This window comes from Lissotriton vulgaris, chromosome 10 (assembly GCF_964263255.1).
Source record: "Lissotriton vulgaris chromosome 10, aLisVul1.2, whole genome shotgun sequence".
Lineage (NCBI taxonomy): Eukaryota > Metazoa > Chordata > Amphibia > Caudata > Salamandridae > Lissotriton > Lissotriton vulgaris.
This window is the reverse complement of record NC_141698.1, coordinates 481,319,854-481,347,499: the sequence shown is the minus strand read 5'-3', so window position 1 is coordinate 481,347,499 and position 27,646 is coordinate 481,319,854. Positions and strand designations below refer to the sequence as shown.

Sequence of the window (27,646 nt, the reverse complement as noted above, 5' to 3'; positions counted from 1 at the left end):
CGCACGCCGCAATATTGTTTCACCAAGCAAAAAAATCCGCTGCGTGCGAATTTGCGGATTTTCGGTAAATTCGCGAGAGTTCGCGGATTGTGAATTTACCAAAAATCCGCAAAATCCGCGAGCGGAACGGATTTTCCGCCCATTCTTAATCGTTGGGCCCCAGCACCTATGTGTTTGTTTAATATTTTAATTTTAAATTAAGCCATGATTACACATCGTTTCCGCATAAAACCTCTGCACGCATATTGTGTAACAGTACACATGCATCTTGATCATCTAGGGATCAAATCAAGGATATTCTGAAAGAACTGCCATCATTTTTAATATGAAATGCCTTATCATAGCTCTAATGTGCGGCTATTGAGATTTCAATTTGTGGGGGCATCCCAGGGTAAGGTCTAGCTGTGTCAAAATTTGCATTTTGTCAAAGCAGCAAAATGACCCCCAGGATTCGGGATAGCACATACAATTAAGACCTACTCTTGACTGCCTTATTTCGGCTGCCATTTCATTAAATGCCATGGCTTCTGGTAGCACGTAGCAGTCGAATGATGAGGTTATCGAGCGAGGCGGTCTAAGAAGCCAAAGAACAGACAGGGAGGTGAGCAGCATAAGACAGACATACTATGTTGTACTTTTATTGACGGCCGGGGACCGGGCCCCTGCCCCACGATGATGCCCAAAGCCCTCCCCATTCCAATCCAAATTATCTGATTACCACCCCGCCACCCACTGAGACTCCTAGGGTCCTCGTCACCACCCATAGACAGACACTTCTGCTAATAGGCCCGGCCTCGGCCGCAGAGACTCACCTGACCTGGGGGCCTGGCCTACAGCTTCAGAGTTAGGCACGATCGGTCCGGGATGGGCAGACAGCAGAAGGCAGGCGTAGGACAAGGCTAGCCAGGCAGGGGGCAGGGGGAGCTAGCAATAAATTAATTTAAACTATGGCCGGTGACCGACATGACTGGTGACAGACTTCGGACAGTCTTGCATAGGAGCGTGGCTGGGGCTTCTTGGGATGCAACACCTCAGTCTCAAGTGCAATTTCAATTGCGCGCACTCAATGCGCATGTCACCAGCCCTGAAGAACGTGCAGATGCATCACAGAAGCATCTGCGCGCCGTGCGCACCCAACCTGACAGTGATGCACCATTTAATATAAAGAGCCTTGCACCATTTATGAAGAGCCTTAGGGGGCTCCGGCCGGGGCCAGGCACCATTTATGAAGAGCCAGGGGGCCCTGGCCGGGGTCGGGCACCATTTATGAGAAGCCCCCGGGGGATCCGGCCAGGCACCATTTATTTAAGAGCCTCAGTGGCCCCGGCCGGTGCCCGTGCGTTTGCAGCAGTTGTTGTTGCACACCATTCATGCAGACGGTGGACCATGGCAAGCCTCTGCGCACGCACCATGAGTGAATAGCTTCTGAGGCCCGGTGGGGGCCCAGGCATGCATGCCTTGCACTCCATTTAATTCATTAAAGGTGCTGTGCGCACTGTGCACCGGACACCATTCAATTAATCATGAAGTAAGTGAGGGCTGAGGGGCCCCTGGAGCATGGCCCCCCCGCAACACGGGGGCTGCGGGGGCCTGTGTTACGCCCCTAAGTCACAGAGCTTTGTTTATGAAACACAATTCCACAAGGTTCATGGTTTCGGATGTCAACATCGTGCAAGTGTGGCAAAGTACAACAGTTTAGGAGAAGCATGCTGTGTATGTTTATGATGTACAGAAATACACCTGTCTCTTCAATATACCTGGGCACATATGGAGTTTGACTACATGGTAGTCACTCTGGACACACCCATGTACACAAAGTAATGGTACAATACTTGTATGTGACTTGATAGTGGTGGACCTATGTCTGTGTCTTCTTTAGATCTGGTAGACTAGTAACAATGACACCTGGCCACAGGTGGCATGCCACTGTATGCAAATTCCCTTCATGGCTGTGTACTCATCTGATACATTTCCTGTGCCCATGGTGAGTGTAAGGTGAGCAGTATTCTCAGTCTCCCGACCCTGTTTCCTCCAAGGACTCCAATTTCTGCAGATATTCCTGTTGGGCAAGGTGTCTGTGGTCTTAATAGTCCAGTGCGTTCTAATTTGTATGTCAGTCATGCCATCCTACTTTTGTTTGGGTACATCATGGGGATGGTGTGTTTTGTATATCCAGACTTGGATTTCATATTTACAATCACACATCAGTCGTAGTTGAGCATATGATTTTTGTGTTTAGGTTGTCATTTGTACTTGTCTGACAATGGGGTCCTTTTGAGCTATGCTTGATGCTCTTCCAAGTCACACAGAGCTGAACTAGGAGTGCTCTTATGTCTGTTAGATTGCCCTGTACCACATGTGGTAAGACAAGTAGATTGTGAGTGCACAGAAGGGTTGTGGGCCCGTCTGCTGTGCAGATGCTACAGGAGCCAGTGTCACATCCATGCCCTTAGTTGCCACACCAGGGAGGAGGTGGATTTTGGAATGTGAGGCTTAGCTGCAGATGTGTTTTGCAAGGTTAATGTTGCATGGGCTAAACTACCTTAAATAAGGGTAGAGGTGATAGAGACTACTGTTTCCAATTTTGAAATGGAGTGGAGGCCTAATGGGGGCAGGACAAGTTTAGAGATAGTCTGAGAATGTAAGGTAGGAGTTAAGTTCATAGGCAGTTCTTGTGTAGGAGATGTGAAGTATCCACATTGTTCCAATGTGAGTGGTTTTAAATGCGGGTGTGAATCAGAGTGTGCGAGATTGTAAGACTGGTTAAATCCTGTGCAAGGTATGCTAGGAATAGGTAGATGTGATAGGGGTATATCCAGCTAGACAAGGTTGGATTCTGGAAGAAGATGAGAGCTGTAGTCCGCGGCACTATGGTGAGAGATGACTATAACAGGGCAGTTTCAATGAGTGAGGATAGTTGTTAATGTGCATGAGTCAATGGAGGTATGGATCATGAAAGTTGTATGTGGATGTGACAAGGCCACAGTGAGACAAGGTTAAACTTGTCATTTGAAACAAAGTGGAGAAGTGTATATACAGGGTATACACCAGTTGTGTAATATATGTTGCTGTATGGTGAAATTGTGAGAGTTAATGTTTGTTGTGTTTGGATCTGTGTATGCATTTGTTTTAGAAATCACTATCTGTAGAACTTAAGCAGAGTAGGGTAGGTGTACGGAGATATGCAAATGACTGGGGACATATTCATTGAGCTTTCTGGTTGATCTCCATAATAATACGAGTGCAAATATAAGGTACTCCCAAGACCTGTCTGTAACTGACGATTTTAGAACTGGGAAGGGGGTACGGCAAGGCTGTATATTAGCCCTTTCCTTTTTAACTTTTATATAAATGAGTTGGATGGTGTTCTGCGGGAGGTGAAATCAGATAGTCCAAGAGTGGGGAATAGAAGCATCCCTGTTCTGCTATACGCAGATGATGCGGTATTGTTAGCAAGAACAGAAAAAGGCCTCCAATTGTTGCTTAATGCATTCAAAAAGTTCATGAAAGATAGAGATTTGTTAGTGAACAACTCCAAATCGTTCATTATGCAGGTGGGGAAACAGCCAAAGAGACAATATACCTTCAAACTAGATAATGTAGCTATACCATTTTCTAGCACATTTTCCTATCTAGGAGTACTCTTTGACTCAAAATTATCTTGGGCCCCGCAACTTGCCAAAAAAAAATGTGATTTGTCTAAGGTTAATGCCTCCATTTTTAACTTCGCGTCAAAGCTTGGTAAAAAACCCACGGCTGCTATGATTAAATTATATGACGCAAAATCTGTAGCAACCGCAGCATACGGGAGTGAGCTCTGGGGCTATATGGTCAGGGACCAACTTCAGATCAAAGAAAATATGTTTTTCAAACAACTCTTGTGTGTTCCGGCCTCTACTTCCAACTTTATGGTACACGAGGAATTAGGTGTGGGGTATTTGAGCGATATCCTGTCCCTACGACCTCTATTATGTTGGTTGAAAATGTGGTTATGTGAAGAAATCCCCCTTACACATTTAATTATTAATGACTTCTTGGCTCTTGAGAACGCATTAGGCACTCCCTGGCTGAAGTATTTAAAAACATGTTTCTCTGAGATGGGCCGCCCGGATCTATTTGAAAATCCATTAGGAATTTTGAAGGCGGACATTGACCTAGTGAAGCAGGTGTTTACTCAGCGTAAGAAGGCTGACAGGGAGGGTACTGAACTAAAAAAAGTCAGCGTGAGGAAATTTATCATGGTTAAAACATGCTTGACAACTGAGCCTTACCTACTTGGCACTTTTAGCACCCATGATAAGTTCTTGCTTACAAGATTTAGATTTAACCAGTTTCATCATCTGATTATAAGACCTATAAAGGAGAGCTTCTGTAAAAAACCTTCGTCCTGTGGCTGCGACGGAAAGTCTCCACAGGACATGATGCACTTTTTGTTTTTATGTAAATATTATGAAGTCCCCCGCAAACGCTTTTTAATTGCCCTTTTAAAAAAAATGAGTTTTAAACAGATACGACCAGCCTTTTTATATTTACAATTATTATACAGTGAAAGTGTCCTTCAAGTTCTTGAATTTTTAAAACTGGTTCTTAAACTGCGTCTTTGTCTGGACCAATGAACGAACTAATGTATGCAATTCTTTTTCATCTGGATCCATAATGAAATTTGATGTATGTATTGCATGTTTTAATGTACTTTTATGGTTGAAATATACAGAATAAAGTTCTTTTGAATTGAATTGAATTCATTGAGCGATATAAGTGTCTTGTTGAGAGATGTGGTGATGTGTTAAGTGTGCATGTCAGAGTGGGCTGTTATGCTGCACAGTGTGATATGAGTGCAGTCCAAGACATTACTGAGGATGAAACTAGTCATGAGAGTGGTCCATTTATTTTGTGGTCCAGGGATTTTATTTGATCAATCAGGTTCCTGGTGTCAGGCAATTAAGACAAGAAGACTGCTATTTATTAAATTGTTGACGGCGTTGTTAAATTTCAGCAGAAAATTAGGAAGACGCTCCCCCGCTGAATGCTACAGATTTATAGAGCAAAAAGTGTAGCTATTGCCACCTATGGAGCAGGATTCTGGGGCTACGAGGAGGTAAATATTTTACAATCTGCTGAAAACAAGTTTCTTAGGTCTCTCCCGGCTGTTCCAGACAGTACCTCAACCTACATATGCCACCAAGAACTGGGCATGCCATACTTAGAGGATATAATAAAGATCCAGCCAATACTCCTGTGGCATAGAATCTGGACCTCAGAGGAGACAGATTTTAACCGCCACATCTTGAAAGATGTATTGGCAATCGATGGAGTAAATCAGATAAGATGGCTACAATATGTAAACATTTTCCTGTTTAATTTAGGCCACCACGAATATTATACAGACCCACAAACAATGAGTAATGTGTAATGTGTCCAGGAAAGATCTTAAAGCAAGTTGTATACACCATCTGGGTGATATCAGAAACACATCAGAGCTAAAGATATCTACGGTTCAATCACATTATATAGGTCTGGCAACTACCTCTATTCAACCGTCATTGTTTTAATAACTAATGATTACGATAGGTTTCTGTTAACCCGCTTTAGATCGAATATTTTACATAGATCTTTGAGTTTTCCTGTACAGAATGATTGGTCATGAGTTTTAAATAATTGCTCGTGTGACAACGTCTCGACACAGTCGACTATACACATATTGTTTTTCTGCAAATTTCATTCAATCCCGAGAAAAAATGGATCATCCCTGTACTAAAAAGATCCAGTTTGAGACAATGTCGTCGAGCATTTCTATTTTTGCAGTTGTTAGATAATAAATTTACTATTGCCTCTGTTACTGTGTTAACATTTTTTGGGGGGAATATCGTAAATTAATTTTGATATGATATTAATTATATTGTGCAAAAATAGGATAATGCTGTTTTCAAATTGTTTTGTCTTGTACATGAGAATTTTTATGGTTAACTTGTTCAGTTACAGAATAAAGTATTTTGAATTTGATTTGAGTGGCCCATTTGACATGTTACATTTGACGTCTGATGAGGAGGTGATGAGTACAGTACATTGTGTACATGTCATGAATGGGAGAGGTGTTGTGTACATAGTGATGAAGAGTCGTGCTGTGATTGAGGGTGTGGCTGTTAGAAGGGTAGTGCCAGTGTGAGATTGTAGGAATCGGGTTGGAAGAGTTTGAGTACAATAGTGGAGCTTGTCGGGCAGACATGCTTTTCCGGCTACCTGCAGCAGAGGGGGCTTATGACGCAGTTGTGTGTGTAAGATAGCTTTGAAAGATGAGCATGCACTTTGAGGTGAATGTGAGTGGGGTCATACCAGCACAAGTAGAGTTCATGCAGGTCATGATGTAATGTTGAAATGTACATTTATGTAGATTATGTGTATGTAAGTAGGCAAAACTCTTGCCATAAGAAAGATGAAGATGTAGGATGTTTTTGCTGCAGCTTGCAGTCTGCCAATGAATGTTCATGACTGATTGTTTTGATGGCTGCTTTGAGTACACTGGCATTGGCAAAACCTTTTGGCATCATAGGACAAGTTGCCTCCACCTAGCCTTGCCTTGTCTGAGTTGTGTGTGGGCATGTGGCGAGTTATCCTTTGTAGGTAGTTGTTGTCACTGATTGGACATTCTTGCCCTTGGATACTGCCTTGGGATTGAGGTGGTGATTGCTTCTATTGAAATGTCATGATGCCGGAACTTTGGATGGCAGTCGGTTGCTTAGAGGGCTATACCCTCTCAAGTGAAAAGTCAAGGATGTGTGTTTTCATGCCACCTGGGGTCAAACTATTCCAGAAACGTATCCTCAAACTTCCCAATACACTACAGATGCATGGATAGTAATGGCATTCTGACTTTGAATGTCCGAGGTATGGGGGCATCAAGGGAGATGGACTCATTCTGATGATATCTTTGGTTGTGCTGATAAAAACTCATTGCACTGTAAGCAAACACACATGTGACACTGGAACAGTACACCCAGTTCTATAAGTGTTTGCATTGTTAATATATTTGAACCTCTAATCTGGTTTGGCAAGGGTAACTCTTGTGTGTGTCCGTACGAGCTCCCATTTTTCCCTGCCCTAGAGCCTGAGGGCAATATGTATTTGTTAAAGGTCTCTTTGACATGTTCATAGATTTTGAGACAGTTTGTTTCAGTGCCACATGTGGACAAAGCAGACTTCATTCTGCACATATTCCTCCTCCTCACAAGATGTACCCATATCCCCTGACTTGAGGATGGCTAGGTCAATTGCCACAGATTAAGCCCCCCCCCCCTCGGCATCCTCACCAGTGCTGGCTGCTTATGCATTGCACTGGTCCCTCCAACACTGTTGGTGGATCCTATGTCCTGAGACTCATGCGTACTGCTACTACTCTGCAGGACTCAATCTGCACATTAAACATGTGATTATTATGTTGCAGCACACACTGCAGCCCGAGGAGCTAGATGCTGAATTGCTGTGAATGACATTCTCCGAAGATGACCCTGTACACATACAGATTGGGTGTTGTGTTCAACCCCCAGTACTGTATCCTACATTCTTGTTGGCCTATTCATCTTTCAAAATCCAGGTGGATTTTGTCTAAAAATATTTCAATGACGACTGTGACACAACCACTTCTTGGTTGTTGCAGTGGGAGGCACTGAAATCAGTACTGAGTGGCTGGGTCTGTGGACTTGTGTGCATTGAGGCATCGCAATGTCATACTTTTGTGAGTACATTGGAGTTCTGTTGCCCTGCGATGATTCAGTGTGTGTTGTTGTGTACTCATGCATTCACTTTGTGATATATACATATATGTGGTTACGGCCATTCATGTTCCCACATCAAATGTGTGTTTCTCTTAAAAAATCATCCTGCTGCTCCTTAAGCAAAAAGCATGACGTTACTGTCTTTTTTAAAGAGTGTCACGTTCTTTGCTTGAACATGCAGCTTTAAACACTCTCAGCTGCTCTCTTTATTAAAGGAGGAGCGCAGCCTTTATGCCCATTATTAACCGCATCGCTGCGGCGGCTTTTCCCGCTGTGTGCGGCATTTTTTAAATGACCGCGTTAGGTGACGAGCTCAGCTCGTCATCCGCACACGGCAGGTAAGCCTGATGACGAGCTGAGCTCGTCATCAGCATCGAAGTGGTTAAGGAGCCAATACTATAAGAATTGTTTTCTCTAACTTAGGACAACGTATGCCTCATCATCCATCTTCTTGTGACGTTGCTGTCTAACATGTGACTTGAAACTGTTGTTTTTCTTCTGTCTTCATAAAGACTCATAGACTTCACTAGCTAAGAAAATGATTCCCTGTAGCCATCTATGTAGAGTGTACTTTCCCAAGGACAGAGCAACTGTTCCAGACAGAATAATATACTATGCAGCTTTTTATGTAATGAAAATAGATGTTGTGAACATTAGAACTCCATGTATTAGATTAGAGAGAAAATCTTCAAATGTATTGCGCTGCAAACTGTTGCTTAATTACTATTGATCAAGAGCATGTCGACCATATACTAATGTAGTAAATGCATGAAGCTTTTGTCTAAAGCCCTATGGAAGGGTGTGATTTCTCCGTGCTGGGGGAGTTCAATTCCCTTCCTTTGTAGGCGGACCAATGCTGGATTTTGACTTGAACTCTATTAAGTTTTGCCATATTTTTCATTGAATTGAATGTTTATTGATCTAACCTTGATGGCCCGGCTTATGCATTTCTGTACAGTAATCAATTGAGAAAATCTTAAAACAGAGATCCTTGTCTCACGTTCATTACCAAAAATGCTTTATTCTTACCTAGCTCACTAAGAGCGAAGGGTCCAGATGGGAGCATCAAATCCAGGCAGGGACCACTCCTGATCCAGTGCTTGTGCACTCAAACAGAAATTTGATGTCAAGGTTTGCATGCTGACATTTATTATTTATTATAGTGTTTTGTATAGCGCAAACAAGACCCATGGGTATCAGAGCGCTTCACATAAAAAGAGAGCATGTTAATGATTAACATATAAAGTCATATAGGTAACATCACATAGAACTGAGGTAGATAGTCACATCACACAAATATGAGGTAGATAATTATAAGGCTTTGGGAGGAGCGTATAAATATATATCCCTCAGTATGAACAATATGCATTAGGTGGTCGGTTATGGAGACAGAACCTCATATCATGAGAAATGGGGCGAAGAAGACGACAATGGTGGTATTGGGACAGCAATGGAATGTGGATGCACTCATAGCAGCATGCTTGAGAAAGAGTGAGAGAGAGAGAGAAACAAGAACCTGTGACTCCTCAGGGAATTTTGAAGCTGCAAACTTGCCCGAACTAGCTCGGCAAAGATGAACACCTCTTCCCTTGTATAATGCAGGGCCTAATTCAAAATCCAGACTTTGGGCATAGCAAAATTGTAAGAATAAAAAACAGGGTTACCTCGTGTTCAGGGCAAATAACAAACCAGACAACAAGCACAATTTTCACCGTATTTATAATCAGTTAATGTAATTCACTTGTTAACTCACTCGAATATTCTGCAACATTTCAATCAATAAATAAACTTTAAGTAAGCCTCCTATGACATGTTTCGTATTTTATTGTGCATGCTTCTTTTAGAAGTGAATACAAAGAACGAATAAACCATGTTCTACTTTTCTTGGGTATGCAGTTAATATGCCCATCAGAAGGTCCAAGGGGAAACTAAGAGATTTCCAAGCATGAAGTCAATTCTGAATTCCTGCTTAGCTTGTGGTAATCTGAGTCACAGGTTAGACTCTGGATTGATGCTTCTATGAAGTCGACATGGCTGGGCTACTGCAAGTCACACAAAGTACTCTGCTTGTACAATACCATCAATTCTTTTCTTTTTTGTCTCTCATGTCAAATCTCCCACCTAAGCACCTCCCAATGTTACATTTGTTTTTGCGGGACAGGATGGACTTTGCACATTTCTTGTCATAATTGTGAGCCAGTAAATAGTTTTGAGGGAGAGATAGCTGTCTCACTTGATACTCCAATAGTGGACTGCCTCTCACCTGCCCTAATGCGCCTTCTCACAACAGACCTTCAGCTCATTCTTGAACCCCCTATTATCTGTTTGTATATGGCTTTGTGATGAGGAATGAGTGAGGTAGTGGGAAATATTGCATAAAACCTGAATTTAGCACCAATACAGGATTCGTTATAATTTTCAAGAGACTAGGAAAAAGTGATAAGACAGTTTTTAAGTAACACAAATATAAGAGTTCTGAAGAAGAGCCTTGTCTGGCATAAAAATCAGGGGAGTTCCTTCTGGACAGTAAGGCTCTAGAGTGCATCCAGGTTCTTGAAGAATATCAAAGATAGAGCTATGACAAAATGAAGCCAGACAATTTAGTGTAGGACAAGGTGTCCATTGAAAAGTTCATTGGCATCGTCCAACATGTGCCAAGTCTAGTCCTTTGTTGGCTCTTTTAAGTGCAGAGTTTCATAATGATTACATTTGATTCCAATGAAGACATTTAAAGACCAGAGCTCCTCAGGAAGATACAGTACAGTGTCGCACAAGGCAGTTTTTATCTTACTCCATTCGTTTTGTCAAGTGGCAGTGAATACCAATATAAGTGGAATGGAGGTGGTACAGAGGCAGTATTAGGATCTTAAGTTCTGCCCACCGTTCACATTTGCCATGTTACTATCAATGGAATGGCAGAGTATCCCAGCTGCAGGATGTTTTTTAATGGATGCTGCTATCTAGAGAGGGCTGAGCTGCTGTGGGACAAGCCGGATGAGCTGGTGATGCCACTCAATTGGGAGAAGCCACTGCAGGATTCCAGGCTGGTCATAGAGCCCCTGAAAAAAAGCAACAACACATGCTTTTAAGGTCAACCCTTTTACTTACTGTCAGACATTGTACAGTGCTCACTCTTTGCAAGACACATTTAAATGACATTTAATTGGACCATTTAATTTACTGCTTTCGCACAATGTTACCTAATTTACACAGCATTAATTGAAACCTGTCGGCAGAGTGCCTACTTCTTGCTTGACTTGTACAATAAACTGAATATGAAGCATTCTTTGCTGTCACAAAGCAGGCTCACAAAATGCTGCACCGTCACCCAGGGATATAGCTCAATCAGTGAGATTGGGAGAGGGGAGGTTGGGGGATGTGAATCTCAAATTTGCCAACTAAAAAGCAGTGGACTGTAGGGTGGAGGGGTGAGAGGCTCAAGGTTTGGGTTGGACTGTTTCCATAAGGAACATGGGCAGTACTGATTTGCATTTGGTGTGCCTCTGTCTAGAGTAACGTACTGGGTGAAAAATAATGGGTTGGAATGCTACCCTGAGAGGTTGCCACGGGTTAGGCTATTTGAAAGCATTCATTGTGAGAAGTTGGCCTGGCATATGCTGTCCACTATTTTAGTGGGCACCTTGCACCAGTCAAACAACCCTTATTGATGAATAGGTTTAAGACAACTTTTATTGAATGCTATCCTAGTGGAGGCCTTCAGGCTAAGTCTTGAAGGAGTGTAAAGCAGCTTGGTTTACCAGATTATAGCCTCTTGAATGCCTAAATGAAAAGAGATCCACACAAGGTATATATATAAAATATATGTTTTTATTTCTAAACCCTCTCTAGTAATCTCTTTATGAGATTACAGAGCAAAGTACACACTTTAAATGCATAGAATTTCAGTAAATAGCACAATAAGTGCACAACTTGACTACACACAAGGCCTAGAGCCTGTAGAATCACTGGGACCACAAGGAATCACCCAAGGTAGTGACACAGGGGATCCACAGGTGGAGCGGCAAGCGTGTGAACACAGTTGCGAATTGCCGTTCTATGGGGAAAGTCGCGGTTGGAAATTTAAAGATTAAGGACACTTAGGAGAGGACTTTGAGCAAACTACTTTAGACTTAAGGGGTTCTAGGGCCAACACCCATGGGAGCACCAGAGTTCTCGAGTTACCTCACCCAGGGAAGCCGGGTGCATAGGTGTCTTTTAGTGTCGGTAATCGTAGTTGATTTCAATGGAGATCTGCTGCAAAGTGTTGCTGCAGAGGAGAAGAAAAGTCTCCAGTGTGATCCCAGCCTGGATCGAACATGTGAGGAACCTGAAAGCAGAGGGGACAGAGTCTGGGTCACTTGCTAGTGACCAGGGGCATGATAGACGAATGCCCACCAATGTTGAATGATTCATGTGTGAAGAGGTGAAGCTTGACTCTGCAGCCACGAGGACCAGGAGGTGTTGACGATGACCAGGAGCTAGATTCGAGCTGTCCCAAAAAGGATGTCGAGTGCTATGGTGTCGGTGCCCGAATTGGACCCAACAAGCCTTGGCAACAGCAACCAACGCAGGAAGAGAAAAGATGCTTCGGTGCGGACCAGCAAGGTCCGGGGGCCTCACCAAGTGGTGGAGAGTCAGGGCACATCTGGAGAAACCAGGGAAGCCCAAGGAAAGTCAAAGATGTCTTCTCAGGGACCCACCAGTTGACAGACCAGGGATCGCGAAGGCACCTCGAGCGAAAGGACAAAGGAACCAGAAGTTTCAGGGCATGAATAGTTTTGTGAAACTGTGCCACAAATTGCGCCTGTCAGCACAGGGTTCATTAGACAGCCTGTGTTGGAAAGAAATTGAAAATCAGTTGAAGCAAACTACCTTAAGTGTTTGGGGAGCTTACCTGAGCAAATCCTTGCGGGAGTTAGAAATTCAATCGACATGGGACACCAGTCCAAATAGAGCTATCTTTGACAAAGTAACAAATAACGCCGCAAAATGGAAGTCCTTTCTGGAAGACAAATCTGCAATCTAAAAGCGCCAACATGGGTGGACAGTGATTAACTCATATTCTTCGACAAAACCCCAGGCACACCTAGAAAGTCACTTTAGCATAATGCTAAAGAAGAGATATATAGAATTTCGGCTGGGCTTACACCTTTCGAAAGACTTACAATCCATCTTGGAAAGGCGTTTATACAGATCCTCGCTGTCGCTTATGTGGTTACCAAAAAGAATCACTGCCCCATCTGTTATGCATGTGCCTGGCTCTTATGGACCTAAGGATATGGCTTTTAAAAGATATTTTTTTAAAATTGAACATTCGCACATGCAGGCAAGCTGTAATTCGATGGCTGAAGGGATCGTCACCAATGGTGGCTTGTAGGGGGGGTCAAATACATGAGGAAAGTACAATCTCTCCTACGACAAGCCGAACTTGGGGATACAAGTAAAGAAAGAAACAGTAACCTTAATGCTTGACAGATAATTTTAGCAAGTTTGTAAAGTATGTTTATAATGAGTCAAAATGAAACACTCAACTCAAAACTTTTTATGGATCAATCACCCACTTATTTAACGCTGTATAGAATAAACCCCCCAATGATTTCCATGATGATAGTACGGATTGGTGTCACTACAACGCATGCTTTTACATCGCATGCCTTTACAACGCGGTTTTTACCACGCAGTCCATTACAACGCATAATGCTTTTAGGCGCTGGATAGTGAATTATTTAATTTGCTATTCCAACTCCAGTCCCCGTGGTTAGCAGGGAAGGTGTTGGATAGTAAATTAAATATATTCCCTATCCTAGAGCGCCCCCCAGCGCAATGCGTTGTAATGGTATGCGTTGTAATGGTTGCGATGTAATGGTAGTGCGTTGTAAAAAATGCGTTGTAAGTGATGTTCCCCTGATAGTACATGGTATTGGACAAGGCAATCGGTTGACAATTTTATGAAATGTGTATTATAAATTGTTTAAAATTTTATAGATTATTTTCTTATTGCGATTTGTAATGATTTTAAATAATCGAACAATACATTTTTGACTTGACTTGACTACAAAGGACCGGCTACGAAACACTCATGGAGTGTAGGCCAGCAATCTTCAGTAGAAAAGGTGCTCGGGGTCTGGGCTACAAGTAGCCCAATGCACAGCCTCAAGGAACTTTGAGAAGCTAATGCACTTATAAATGTGCACGGTGTACAGGGGTTCCTGTTCCACTGTACCCACGAGAGCTTCGGGTCGCAGCTTTGCTGGGTACTCGGGTCAGCCTCAGGGAAGTCTGGAAATCCACCTCCTGTGTTGCAAATACTTCAGAGTCCGGTGGGATCTTTGGAGGTGCAAACCGGTCAGATGCGTCTTTGGTGCCTGCCACACAGGGGAGTAACTCCTTTACTCCAAGGGAGATTCTTCAGTCATCCAGCGTCGTGTAGATCGTCGAAATTCCAGGATTCAGTATCGGAGTTTCGGTCAGGTGTAATCTAAAGTCCTGTTGCCAGGGGTTCCAATCTTATACCCAAGGAAGGGGTTGGACAAACTCTGGGGACCACCTATGGGAGGGTCTGGAAAGACGGGTGGCTACACCCATTTCCTTTGTCCAGTTTCGTGGCAGAGCAGAGACTGATAGCCCCAGCAATTGGTTTGAACTGGGCTATGCACAGGAACATCCAATTTGCCCCCAGTGCTGACTTCAAAGCACTCTTGAAGTGCACCCACCCAGCGCCAATACACTAACGCCTGTCTGGGAGGTGGTGGCACCTCCCTGTGGCAGGAAACCTATTTTCCAGGCCTCCCCTGCCGGAGTTTCGTCCAGCAGCAGGAGGCCAGACTCCTGTCAGTGGCATCCATTTTGTAATGCCAGGGTTTTTTAAACTGGTACCGGGTGTACCGTTGTGTACATGTCTCTCCCTCTAGAAGGGTGGAATCATACCCCCGCTGCCAGGACTGGCATGGTGGTATGATTCCAAAGTGTTTGATACCAAACACGGCATGTTTCCTTGCAGCCATTCCAAAGTTAGCATTTACCACAAGGGTATAATGCACTTAAGAGTATATGGTCTGGCTGCATCACAGAACAACCCCGGAGAATAGATTCTGAAGGCTGCAGAGGGGCCCTGCTCATGCATGGGCACCCTCTTACAAAAAACCCAGCACCCTGCCTTCAGGATTGATAAGGCCTGCCATAGGTGTGACTGATAGATTTATATGTGTAGTAATATAAGGTAGATATAGGGAACCTATATCTGAGTAAGAGGTGTATACACCACCTTACACAGGCTGCAGTAGCAGACCTGTGGTGTCATTCTGGAGGGCTTCCCAGGGGCGGCATAATACATGCTTCAGCCCCTGGTAGGCCTCTGGGGTACCTATGCCCTGGGTATCTAGGATACCATATACTAGGGGCTTATAAGGGTAACCCAGTAACCAAACTGGAGTGTATCTAAAGTACATTGAATCATTTTAGAGAGGGAAGCAGATAGGCGGGGGTCCTGAATAGCAGGATCCCAGCCAAACTAAGTCAAAAACCATTAAAACACCAGAAAAAAAGTTGGGGCAACCATGTAGTCAGATTCCACCTTCCTACATTCATCACATTATTGTGGGGTGTTTGATTGTCAGTAATATACCTGAAAACATGAGACTGACACAGTTTTCCAAGCCTACTACTGCCAATGTTTGAGAATTGCCAAAAGTAGTAAAGTTGCATTCATTCAATGAGTACTTCAATTGGTATAGAGTCACTAATTTTGGTAATTGGATCACTATATATATATTTAAGATCCCCATCCAAAACATGAACAAGTTTGAACCTCTTAGTGAAAGGAGAATGATGAGAAAAACTAATGCAGGCAGAGCCCCCATACCCAACAATCGAACCAAGAATGCATTTGACGGTGTTGGACCCCCACAACCTGCTGAAGATACACCCCTGCCTGTCCTACATTGCCTTGTAGTTTTCCCTAGAAACTCTTGACTATGGTCACGTATAACACAACTGTCTGGTACCCCTGCTGTGGGATCACGTATTTTAAATGTATATTTTCACTGCATGCACTCTTTTTCATCTCTGTTACAGGAAACCTTGAAGGTAGTGTTGTGAAATCAGTGCATAGGGGCAGGGCTCCAATGTCTAGTCCTCTTTGTTTAAAAATCCTTTTATCATGTGACTGACTGCCCCATGTACTAAGTCAGAGTCGCAAATAGAGGAGGGCGTACTGGCAAATTAGTTGGGCAAGCTGAGTCCGAGGCGAGTCATGCATCTGGCTAGGCTCTAAGGGCCGGATGTACAACCCTTTTTTGCGGCCACAAATGGAGACCCTCCCATTTGCGACCGCAAAAAAGGGTAATGGCATGTACTGTAAAAAGGCTTATAGGTCCATTGTTGACAATTGCTAAATTAGCTTGAGCTTAGCTGCCATGAACCTGCTTTTGCGCATGACACTGCAAGCATCTATTTCGTAATAGGGATGAACTACCCTATTTGCTTGCTGAAAATTTTGGACAGCTTGAAGCTGTTTTTCCTAATACCTCTCCTAAAGAGAAACTCCAAATTTTAACTATTAGTTTGCCTCAAGATTTGCTTCCCGAGTTAGGTGATTGTAACACCTGGGGGAAGGTGTTTGCTGCTGTATACTCAAAGTGTTTTGGCACACCACCTATGACTTTCCTCCCCTCCGTGATAATTTGTGTGCAGGATGAACACGGCGCTGAAGCGGCTATGGAATTGGGGATGGTGGGAGTATTCGACGTGGTGGCTGATATAATCCTTGCCAATGTCAATGACGATGCTGTGAGCTCTCAAGTTGCTAACGGCTTGGCAGCAGTCCCTGAGATGGACAAACCACGTGAATTACCAAAAATTATTGCAAAGGCTTGTAAAACCATTGGCTGGAATAGTTTGGGGAACAAACCTTTTACTCAATCGCAAACACAGACTCAATCACATCCTAAAGTTCCATCTGATACAGATGGATGCCCAGTCTTTTCTAAAAAGAACTGGAGAAATAAGAAAAAGGGGCAACAACAACAACAGAAACAAGGTTCGCGTGCTAGTTCCCCAACACCTGAATATTCTGAGCGTTCTTATGACTTGCGCGACCGTGCGAAAATTAAGACTCCTGATAGATTTCAAGTCCCTGATCAGTGTTTTCCTTGTTCTTCACAGGACACATCCGGATCACAAGCTGGTGGTGGGGATCGCCAGGATCGTGGCAAGAGTCAGCAAGTTCCAAGGGAAAGTGATCAGACTCGTCAGTTTGACAGCAAGGGGAGGCAGGAAGAGCAACCACGTTTGCGAGACCCTTTTCAAAAGTAAAAAGTTGCAGCTTTAACAGTGAGATATGCCTCAGACAGTGAGAACATGACTACTGGATTGGACTTGGGCGGTAACCCTGCTAGACAATGCAGCGGAAGTTGCAATAGTGCGGGAGGCACTATGTCCTTGTCTGGAGGTGACAGCAACTGAAACATTCATTACTGTGGCTACAGCCGAGACAGGGGTAGCCCCTCGGATCGGCTATACAAAATAGATATTCGTATAGAGGAAGACATTGAGCCTGTTATTACTGGGATTTTTTGGGAGAATCTGACCGCTTCCTATGACATTTTGCTAGCGGAGGCGGACTGGCGCTCACCTTTTGTTCTTGCCGCGGCTCGCAGGAAGGACATGATACTTCCTAGTTTTTCACATTACGTTCCCAAAGAGCATGCAGACGCCTTTGCAGCTGAGTGGGCTTTGGCCCTTGCTCCGTCTGTGTACCGTAATCAGGTTGGCTGGGATAAAGATTCACTGCCACATGATATTCCTTTATGGTCAATGCCTCAACCGCAACCCCAATATCCTATTTGATGGGAAGCCAAGGTCCTGTCGCCGACATTCCCACTCAGTTGGAATATCAAGGAGTGATTGAGATGTGTATATCGCCAATGAATAATCCGCTCTTTACTTATCCAAACTGGATGGGTCGTACTGCATAGTTTTTGATTACCGGCATTTTAACTCCCATTAACTCCCATTGCCCGACCTTTGCAGTACAAAATACTCATAGTTCTGCCTTGGTGGAAAGCCTAGTTCGTAAAAAATACAAAACAACACTTGATATTTAAAATGTTTTTTACAGCCATAACCTGTCCCCTTGATGCAGCCAATGGACCGCATTCACAACAGGTGGAATAAAGAAACAATACCGGGATATTCGCTGCACGTGTTGTCTCTTTGTTAGACAGCATAGACCCAGATGCATATTCGTATTTTGATGATATCTACCTCACTGACGACAAATTATGGCCGTATCTGTGCCGCGTTGACCACATAATTCTTCATTTTGCAGATTTCGGTTGCAAGTTTAATTTTGCCAAGTCTCACATCACATGTTATGCGGTGCTCGTCTTGGGCTATGAGCTCAACAATGAAGGTCGAGGCCTGGCCCCTCATTTCCTGGAGAAATGCGCACGGTTGCAATCTCCAAACACACTGAAAAAACTTTAGTCTTTGCTGGGATTTCTACATTTCGGGCGTATTTATATTCCCGAATATGCCCAGCGTATCAAGCCACTTTATGCTTTGATACAACCTACTTTTTCCAAAGCCAGCTTGTTACCGGAACATTCTGCTATATTACTTTCTTTGCTTGAATCTAAATACTTGTTAACGCATGATAACCACACTAACCTGGTGATACGAATCGTACCTGGTGCAGTGGGTTTCACTTACTTAACGTACAATGAAGGAGACACAGTGCCAATCGCATACAAATCACATTTGTACACTTGTCGAGAAAGTTTTGACAGCTGTCCAAATGGTGGTTTTGAAGGAACGCGCCTTGGCACAGAGAAAACACATTTTGGTGGTTACACCATACCCTGCCTTAGAGGCAGTAACAAAGGCATGTGTGCCAAACTCAAAAGCTTTACACCCCCATTGAATACAATGGACTACTTCTTTGAAGTCTCCGGGTGTCACTTTTATCTTTCACGCTTCTCTTCAGACACAGGAGTTCTTGCAGTATGAACATGTTCATCCACTTCCTTTATCTTTACTTCCTTTGGCAGATTATGTGTGTATTATCTACAACGATGGTTCGACTCAACCGGCCACGGTTTCTAAACATGCTTACACAGCAGCATGTGCTATTGTTGCAGGTAAAATGGTGAAAGGAGAATTCAAATCTTCAATAGTGAACACTCAGGCGCTTGGAGACTGTACTGCACAATTGGCTGAGCTGCGTGCCTTAGTTCTTGCTCTCGAATTTGCTGATCCAAAAGTTTTGACACTTATTGTCTGCGATTCTTATTACTTTGTTCAGTCTTTCAATGACAACTTATTCTTCTGGTCTGGGTGGGCGGACCCCATACGAAATGCTCTTTGGCATCAAAATGTTTGTGCCAGACCTTGATGGTCTAGACGTTGCGGCGAATGTCACAACTTTTGACATAGATAATCATTCTGCTATGTTACAGAATCTACAAGAGCCCCGTGCCAGGCTTGCTACTCTGCTCTAACCTGGGATGGCATGGTGAGCAAAAGAACGATGAATTTAACCCAGATCTGGTGACTGGGGGTGAATGTATGATTGGTTCAGCGTTCCGTCCATCATTTGTTTTCATAGCAGCCTTGACATTTGTCTTCAGCAATTGATGTAGCGCTACAGAATCCAGTGGTCGGATGGCTTCCTAAAGATGGAGATCTTGTCCAAGAAAATGAAGAGAACAAAAATTTGGTCCCTGTTATCGTGCACCGGTTCTAGTGCTTGGCCTGAAGGGTGCTCGAACAGTGATTTTACCTCCAGTACCAGGTCGCAAAGACAACAGATACATCTCAGTGGACAATGTCAAGTTAAAACATCTGGCTGATTCGGAATAGTGTGACACCTGCTATTTCCTGTCCCACAATTTAAAGAACTCGAGAAACTATAACATCTTCTTACTTGCCAAATGACACTGTCATCGAGATGGCCACTGATATTGAGCCTCCTACCGTCCCTCCTGTGTCAACAGATTTGACAGAAGCTGAATACACATATCCCACAAGTGGCTCTGTGCATCATTTGCTGGATACTCCTTTACACCATGGCAGATTTTCATTTGACGCATCCTCCAATCATCAGGTGACCCAACAAAATTGTCCCTTTTTTAATCTTGGTTTAAGAAGACTTATTGGTTTCCTCCATGGACATACATTTGGTTGACTCTATTTTTAATTTTTCTTTTTATGTCCATTGGGTTTTTAACTGTATTTTTTCAACTCATCGATGTTCACTACTTGCCTGAATGCTCTGCTGCAAACTTTGTAGATGGAATTTAGGCCCCACATTCATCTTAACACAAAATGAAGCGTGACCAGGCTCTTGCTAACATTTCAGCGTTCCCTGTTTCAGATGGTATCGTTTGGGATAAAGTGGGTTTCCAAATTCAAGGTCCTACAGAGCTGATTGACGTACCGTACGTCTTCATAGTCTCCATGGGTGATGTGGTTACACAAGACATTTGTTCAGATGATTGGGATCTGCATGCGATTCAAGCTTTGTTTTCAGATTTAAAATATTATGCTGCTTTTAATGCTGAAGACTTGTATATGAATTTTGCTAATTATGCTGACTTCTTCTGTTATCAACATTATGGGCATCATTTCATACACATGACTAGTACATTACCTCCTGTTGTGAATTACATTCAGTGGGAGCATTGCCCTACGCCAGTAAAGGGCAGCTCGAAAACATTAAAGAAAATTTACCTACTTTACAGAATTTAGCCCATCCAATCCTGAATCTTTCTATTTCAAAATAAATAGCCCCTACTCTCAGAAACTTATGTTGACACATAGTAAATTAATATATTCTTCTTCCTTTCATCATAATCTGGCCATAAAGGGTTATAAACATTGGAAGGAGACCATAGATCTAAAATCATTTTGGGGTTTTAAAGACTCCCCGGTGCGAGGCTCTGAGGCCCTGGATCGTGCGTGCCTCATCCCCACTCAAATGCTATTTTTGAATAATACTATTTACTAAACCACGTGTTTTGGTTTGTCGACTACTAAAGAAATGAATGCCCCAGCCATTCCGACTTTAGCTGAATATAATAATTGGGGCTCACACACAAATTGCACCATTGAGGATTTACAGAGTTTATTGAAAAATAATTAATTTAATGAATTTTCCATGGAACCCCTGAGTTGGTTAATCTGGCCTAATAGTTCGAATGCCTGCCAACTCTGTTTCCTTAACTCTAGTTTAGATTATAAACATGATAGGCCAGACCGTAGATTTTCCGATTCATATACTGTCACAACCTACTCTGTTGGTAAACAGTGTCAACAATGGTTACAGCACTCAACACAGTTGTCTGTTAAACAACATTTATCCTTGCTGTCCAATAATATTAATTTGCCCGACTTTGTCTTAGGACCGAGAGCTCCTAGAAAAAAGAGATGGATATATGCTGCTTACAATGAAATTTGGAAACTATCACAAATAGAAGCAGCATCGCGTTTGCGGGAAATAGATCAAAGTTGGAAAACAGCATTAATACACTGTCTTCCCGCATTTATACATTAGAAACTATTGTTTTCTCTGTTTTTGACATTGTGCAAGAAGATGTTTCTCTGTATTATCATGGTAAAATCAATTATGTTTAGTAATGCAATTTGCATGGACTTTGCAAACATTGAAAATGGGAAAAGTGCCATGGGATTTTTTGAACACTACAGCTTTATTTTCCCCATTTAATTTGACAGACAAACAGCAATTTATGTCCATGAAAGATGCAACTAATACTCTTTTGCACATTGAAAAAATGGACCCTTTACCATTTTCTGTAGAGGAATCAGATTCTTACTGTTTCAATTTTCATCCTGTATGAAATATTACCCTGTTGGCAGTATTGAACCTCTTGGAGGTGCTTTTTTACATGAAATGTGGTTTCTGCCGTTCACTTATCGATGTTTAAGGGACAGCACTGAGGTTTACCTAACCAGGGAGGATTGTCATTCCACTGTGGGACACTCCTTGGTATGTAAAAAATTACAGTTGTACTGGGCCTGTAACCTTTCAGCTCTGAATCTTGCGTGTGTTTTAAAAGGCAAACCAGCTCCAGCCATAATTCCCACGTTCTCACCGCTTACTAATGGTAGCTATCTTATTTTACATAACCAAAAATGCTGCGGCTTGCAGGCTGGCATTCCTTACATTGTAAGGGTTTCCCAGCGCGTAATTTGTTGCAATAATGTGCTTTTCCCATCCCCGCATGGGAAGCTGGATAGTCCAGTGTGGCCTTCAATTCCAACTTTGAAGGCATACATTAACAAGCTGAGCAGATTAAATGCGCTTTTAACGCAACAAGAAGTTGCATTGACTTCCGCACGTGAAACCTTCACACTCCAGGTGGCTAGTGCGGCGTCTGAGATTCAAGCACTTTTAAACACAAACCTCCCACAACATTTTGGGGAGTTGATTCATCGCATTTTCAATGCATCTCATACACAAGGCCTGGCTCATTTTTTTAAACATGTGTGTTCTGGCCTCGTTACTTCGTTTCAGACTATATTTGGTGTGGTACACTGCCTCTTGCCACACTCAGTGTGTCTTATGGATTATTGTTCCGTTGTGCCTATTTTACTTGTGTGCAACCTGTGTTTTCGTGCCTTTGCTGTGACTTTACGTGGCCATTGGAGTTATGTCTCACCAACACCTCATGTCCAGTCTCGGATTTCGATTGGCTAATGGGCCCCTTAGTTGCTCATGAGTAGGAGTGTAACGGGATTGGCTTGATGGCGCGTGCTGCTGCACTTGGCATTTTGGCACAATGGGATACCTGTGAGGCTTCACAGAATCTCCTACTACAGAGCTACAATGAATATCACACAAGTTATCCATCAATATTAATGGAGGCGCCCGACTATGAAGAACATTCTTGTTCCTTCAGCTTACTAAATTGGATGGCATCTCATTTTTTCACTGACCAAAATGATGTCCTTCTGAAGGGGATTGCATTTTTTGCACTTACAACTTGATGGATTAATCAGGTACATTTTACCAGTAGCCATCAGCTGGGTTTCCGGATGCCTTGCTTTCAACAATTTTTTACTATCACTTCCTCCTATCTTTCTCGTCTTTTGACTTCTTCCAGGACATGTTTTCTTTTTGCACGAACTTTCATTTTTGCCTTGCCGATTGATATCTGCTCAGATTTTTTGAACTTTGCTTTCTTGTATGATCAACATAAGATGGCCATATCAGAGGGAGGGTGTAGTAAGGCTTATAGGTCCATTGTCGACAATTGCTAAATTAGCATGAGCTTCGCTGCCATGAACCTGCTTTTGCACATGACACTGCAAGCATCTATTTTGTAAGACTTTATTTGTGCATCTTTTACAAATGAGAACTGTCTGCTTTGCAGGTTCTTTGATGTGCTTTGAGGTTTAGTCTGCACACGATGTTCAAGGTTAAACAACAATGCCCCTTGTTATTCTGTTCTGATCTGTCCCTTGCACCTAGACATAACAGGCTATACACAGCTGCACCTCTGGAAATCATGTACTTTAATATTGAAACCACAACCTGTTTTTGCACACATGGAGAGACACCTTTCCAGAGAGAAGACCGTGCTTGTCCTACGATGTGAACAGTGCATCTAGGCCATGAGGTAAGGGGGTCTGCTGACAAAACCCAGAGCGGTACAAAAGGGGGTGGTGATGGACGGAGCATCTGAACCAATCAAACACTCACACCCAGTAAACAGATCTGGGTTTAATCCATCACCGTTCTTTAGCCCACTCTGCCACCCCAGTTCAGACATGGCCATATGCAAATCAGTCTAACCCTGTGCCTCATGGGAACAGTCTAGCCCGAATTGCCAAACCATGCCTTCCCTGGACCGGAAACAAGCTTCTGAGGACCGGTTTCTGGCATTACAGCCGTCATCAGCCTGGCTTGCTTGAATCCAGTGGCAAAGTGAGCAAGGGACTCACGTCTGAGCATACCCTGCCAACTTATGGCGAACAAAGCGGTACAAAAGGGGGTGGTGATGGACGGAGCATCTGAACCAATCAAACACTCACACCCAGTCAACAGATCTGGGTTTAATCCATCACCGTTCTTTAGGCCACTCTGCCACCCCAGTTCAGACATGGCCATATGCAAATCAGTCTGACCCTGTGCCTCATGGGAACAGTCCAGCCCGAATTGCCAAGCCATGCCTCCCCTGCGCCGGAAACAAGCTACTGAGGACCGGTTTCTGGCATTACAGCCGTCCTCAGCCCGGCTTGCTTGAATCCAGTGGCAAAGTGAGCAAGGGACTCACGTCTGAGCATACCCTGCCAACTTATGCCGAACAAAGCGGTACAAAAGGGGGTGGTGATGGATGGAGCATCTGAACCAATCAAACACTCACACCCAGTCAACAGATCTGGGTTTAATCCATCACCGTTCTTTAGCCCACTCTGCCACCCCAGTTCAGACATGGCCATATGCAAATCAGTCTGACCCTGTGCTTCATGGGAACAGTCCAGCCCAAATTGCCAAGCCATGCCTTCCCTGGACCGGAAACAAGCTTCCGGTCCAGAGGGCTTCTGTTTTATAACAAACTATCTCTTGTCATGGGAAGGGTGGTTAGGTCGTTTCATCGTTTTACATTGTTTTCTATAACATGAGACATCCCTGTTTGTATTCTATGAAATTGTAACAATGCTGACAATATTTTGTTCATGCATTCTGCTGCTAGTATTGGCTTGTGTACTGCACCATAGAGTGCGTTAGTTGAAATAAACATTTGAAACTATACTGCGACTCTGATCTACTCGCATGTGGACAAGTATGAGTGGCTAGGCGAACGAGTGTGTGGCTCCCACGATTTCCAAGATAGAGTGCATGTTCTGGGTTGTCTAATCATTGGTATTTTCGCTGTAGGCGGAGAACGAATGAGACACTAGCTAGTCGGTAAGGGATTTTGGGTGCGGATGTGGTAGGTTAGTACACCACCAATTCACTGAGGTCCTGTTTTCCCGTGCATAGTTCGGTGTATATGCAAAATCCCCACAACAGTAAAAATGCTATTTTATGAGTCACTGACTCGCAAAATAGCATTTGCAACTCCCGCTATTAGGAAGGGGCATCCCTTCCTAATAGCGAGTCACCATGCCATGTACAATTGTTTTGTCACCGCGTTTGGGGCCGCAAATCACTTGCAGTTTAACACCTACTTTAAGTAGGTGGTAAACCACTCGCAAATGGAAATGGCTCCCCAGGGGACCCCTTCCGCTTTGTGAGTATGTGAGAAATATTTTTAAGAGCAGGCAGTCATCCTAGGGACCACTGCCTGCCCTTAAAACAAGCATTTGCAATGCAATTGTTCTTGCCCTTGGGACCTTATATGTATTTAGCTATGCAGCACATTAGCCTGGGTGCTGAAACATCTACTGTTCTTTAACATGGTGGAAAGTAAGCACCAAACTGCGTAGCACGCCAAGTATGGGAACACATGGAGAGAAATATTGCCTTTCAGCTGGAAATAGTATAGTCCAAAGCTCTGTTTTTAATATAAAATCAGGGCATTCGGTGTTCAAATCACTTAAAGTACAAGATTTGAAAAAAATATTACTGGCTACGGGTTATTTGGGAAGACAATTTCTACGGACTGGAATCTAGAGAATGCTAAAGGGATTCTGGGACTTTTCTGACCTCTGCTGGTCGTTTTCTATCATGAAAATTAAATAGAGGCAGTTGAACAGAAAAGAAAGTCTCTACGTGGAATCAGACAATTCCTAGGGCTGATCTCCAGAGCCCACAAAGTACATTTACATATTAGTATATACTAATATATAAGTATATACTAAAGTATGTACAAGAGGTCTTGAATGCTCGACCTAAAAATGAAATTGAAAGGTTTCATTTTTCTTTTTTAAATGCATACCGTTTTCCCCTTTAAGGAAAATGGGCTGCATTTAAAAAAAAAAAAGCATACTTTATTTAAAAAGCAGTCCCAGACATGGTGGGCTGCTCACCCCAGCAGGCCACCATACCCGAGAGTGCTAGCCATTACGAATGGGGTCGCAAATGCGAAAGTCTCTTTAATATTCATGAGGCATGCAATTTGAGACCCCATTGGGAATCCCAAACAGTGTCTGAGACACTGTTGTACATTAAGTTTTGCGAGTTGCAAATTGCGAGTCACAATTTTGCGCAATTTATGAATCGCAAAACGTAATGGTCGTACATCTGCCCTTAAGAGTCTGGGCACAATGCGAACCATGACAATGTTTGGTATGTATATCGTGCAACAAACACAATGTAAAATATGTTATAATCTCTTCAAATTTAAAAAAGTGTATTCCTTTAACACGCGGAATCGTTTAACCTTAGTACATCAGATTAAATCACTGCATTTATTAAAAGTGATAGTTTTTAGAAACATTCATGGATTGCCCCCAGCTACAATGTCATTAATTAAGTAAGTCAGCATTCATGAAAATTATAAATGTGGCTTAGATTCTTATTATAGATGGAGAAATATTATACTCTGTTAAATCAAGTATAAGAGGTGCTTGTACAGGGCACACGCTGAACTCAAGAATTTAAAAGTGTGCTCATATTTGATAATAAAGAAAAAGGAGGCTCTGAGAAAGAAAACATGTGCCTAAAATCACACAATTTGGACGAGGTGGGAAGCCTGTATTGATTCCAGGTTATCTTGTTTCACATTTTAAAACTAGGACACCAAATGGATATCCCTAACTCTCATTATCACCCTTTCAGGATCATTGCTACCAGGGGAGGGCATTTGAGGGTCAGCTTAGCCTATATTAGTCTTTGACACCCCTACCCTTTCAAATGGTCCAGGCAGTTGGTACAGTATTAACATTTGAATGGCACAATGTAATTTAAAAAAACATAAGCACTGAAAGTAGAGGTGCGGTGCTGGGAGTGCTGCCGCACCTACAAAATGCCCATGCTGAAGTTCAAAAGGTGAATTAACAATAAAAATGCCTTTGAATTTTGTTGTTTTTATTTTGTTCTATTTAGTGTGTGTTCAAAGACAGAGGTTTAATATAATGTCTTCTGACAAATTGCTGCTTATTCTTTTAAAAAGGAGATGTTGTTTACTTTTCTTTCTCTGACTGCAAAGTTAAAGAGCTTTATAAAGTGAACTGACAGTCTCGCTGGAGTACTGGAAGTGTAAAAAGAAAGATTGTAGGATGTCAACTTTGTCCTAATACACAGCAAAATTTAAATACCCGTAAATTAACAGTTCAAGTATTTAAAAGTATATTAGCAGATATAAAAGCTCAAATGAAGAACAGTTTGCTATGGCGTGTAGTTGACAAAGTGTTGTCTTTCTTTTTTTTCTGATCCTATGTTAGAAGTGTTTCCATGTCCTGCGTGATGACCACTGAAGTGTAATTATTGTGCAGTGTGCTGGATGCTGAGGTATAAGAGATACAGACATGCAGTATATGTTTTTCCAGCACGCAGGATAGTGGCTTTGAACAGCTGCAGGTCCTTTTATGGTATTTCTTATGATTACAGTCTGCCAAGTTGGATATTGAACTGGGTTGTCCAATCTAAAATTTCGTGTTTAGTTATGGGCTGAAGCTGGCATGTTTGGAGGAAGAGATAAGCGGAGAGATCTGCTGGGATGGGCATTATTACAATCATCCCATATCTGAGTGTCATTAAGCGATATAAAGAAGTGACCATTGAATATAGATATTTGGGAGCTGCATTCGTGGAGTAAATGAAAGTCCTCCAATTGACTAGTAGGTTGTGAAAGATCTCTTCAGTTATTCAATTGCCAGTCATTTGGCGGTGGCTTGTTTGTTGGCTGCACATTACTGGTGTTGAACAACCCTTGTAGCAGATGCATCTTATGTGAATGTAAGAGGTT

General features: G+C 42.9%; 1 protein-coding gene across 1 annotated transcript in view; it reads right to left on the bottom strand.

Moving 5' to 3' along the window:
* Window positions 1-9,474: 9,474 nt before the first annotated feature.
* Window positions 9,475-27,646, bottom strand: part of LOC147685430 (SEC14-like protein 5) — a 1,171,342-nt gene continuing 1,153,170 nt past the window's right edge. The window contains exon 16 of the mRNA XM_086941333.1: window positions 9,475-10,831. Coding sequence (XP_086797459.1) covers window positions 10,729-10,831 — 103 coding nt within the window. The 3' untranslated portion in view covers window positions 9,475-10,728. The remainder of the gene's footprint in view (window positions 10,832-27,646) is intronic.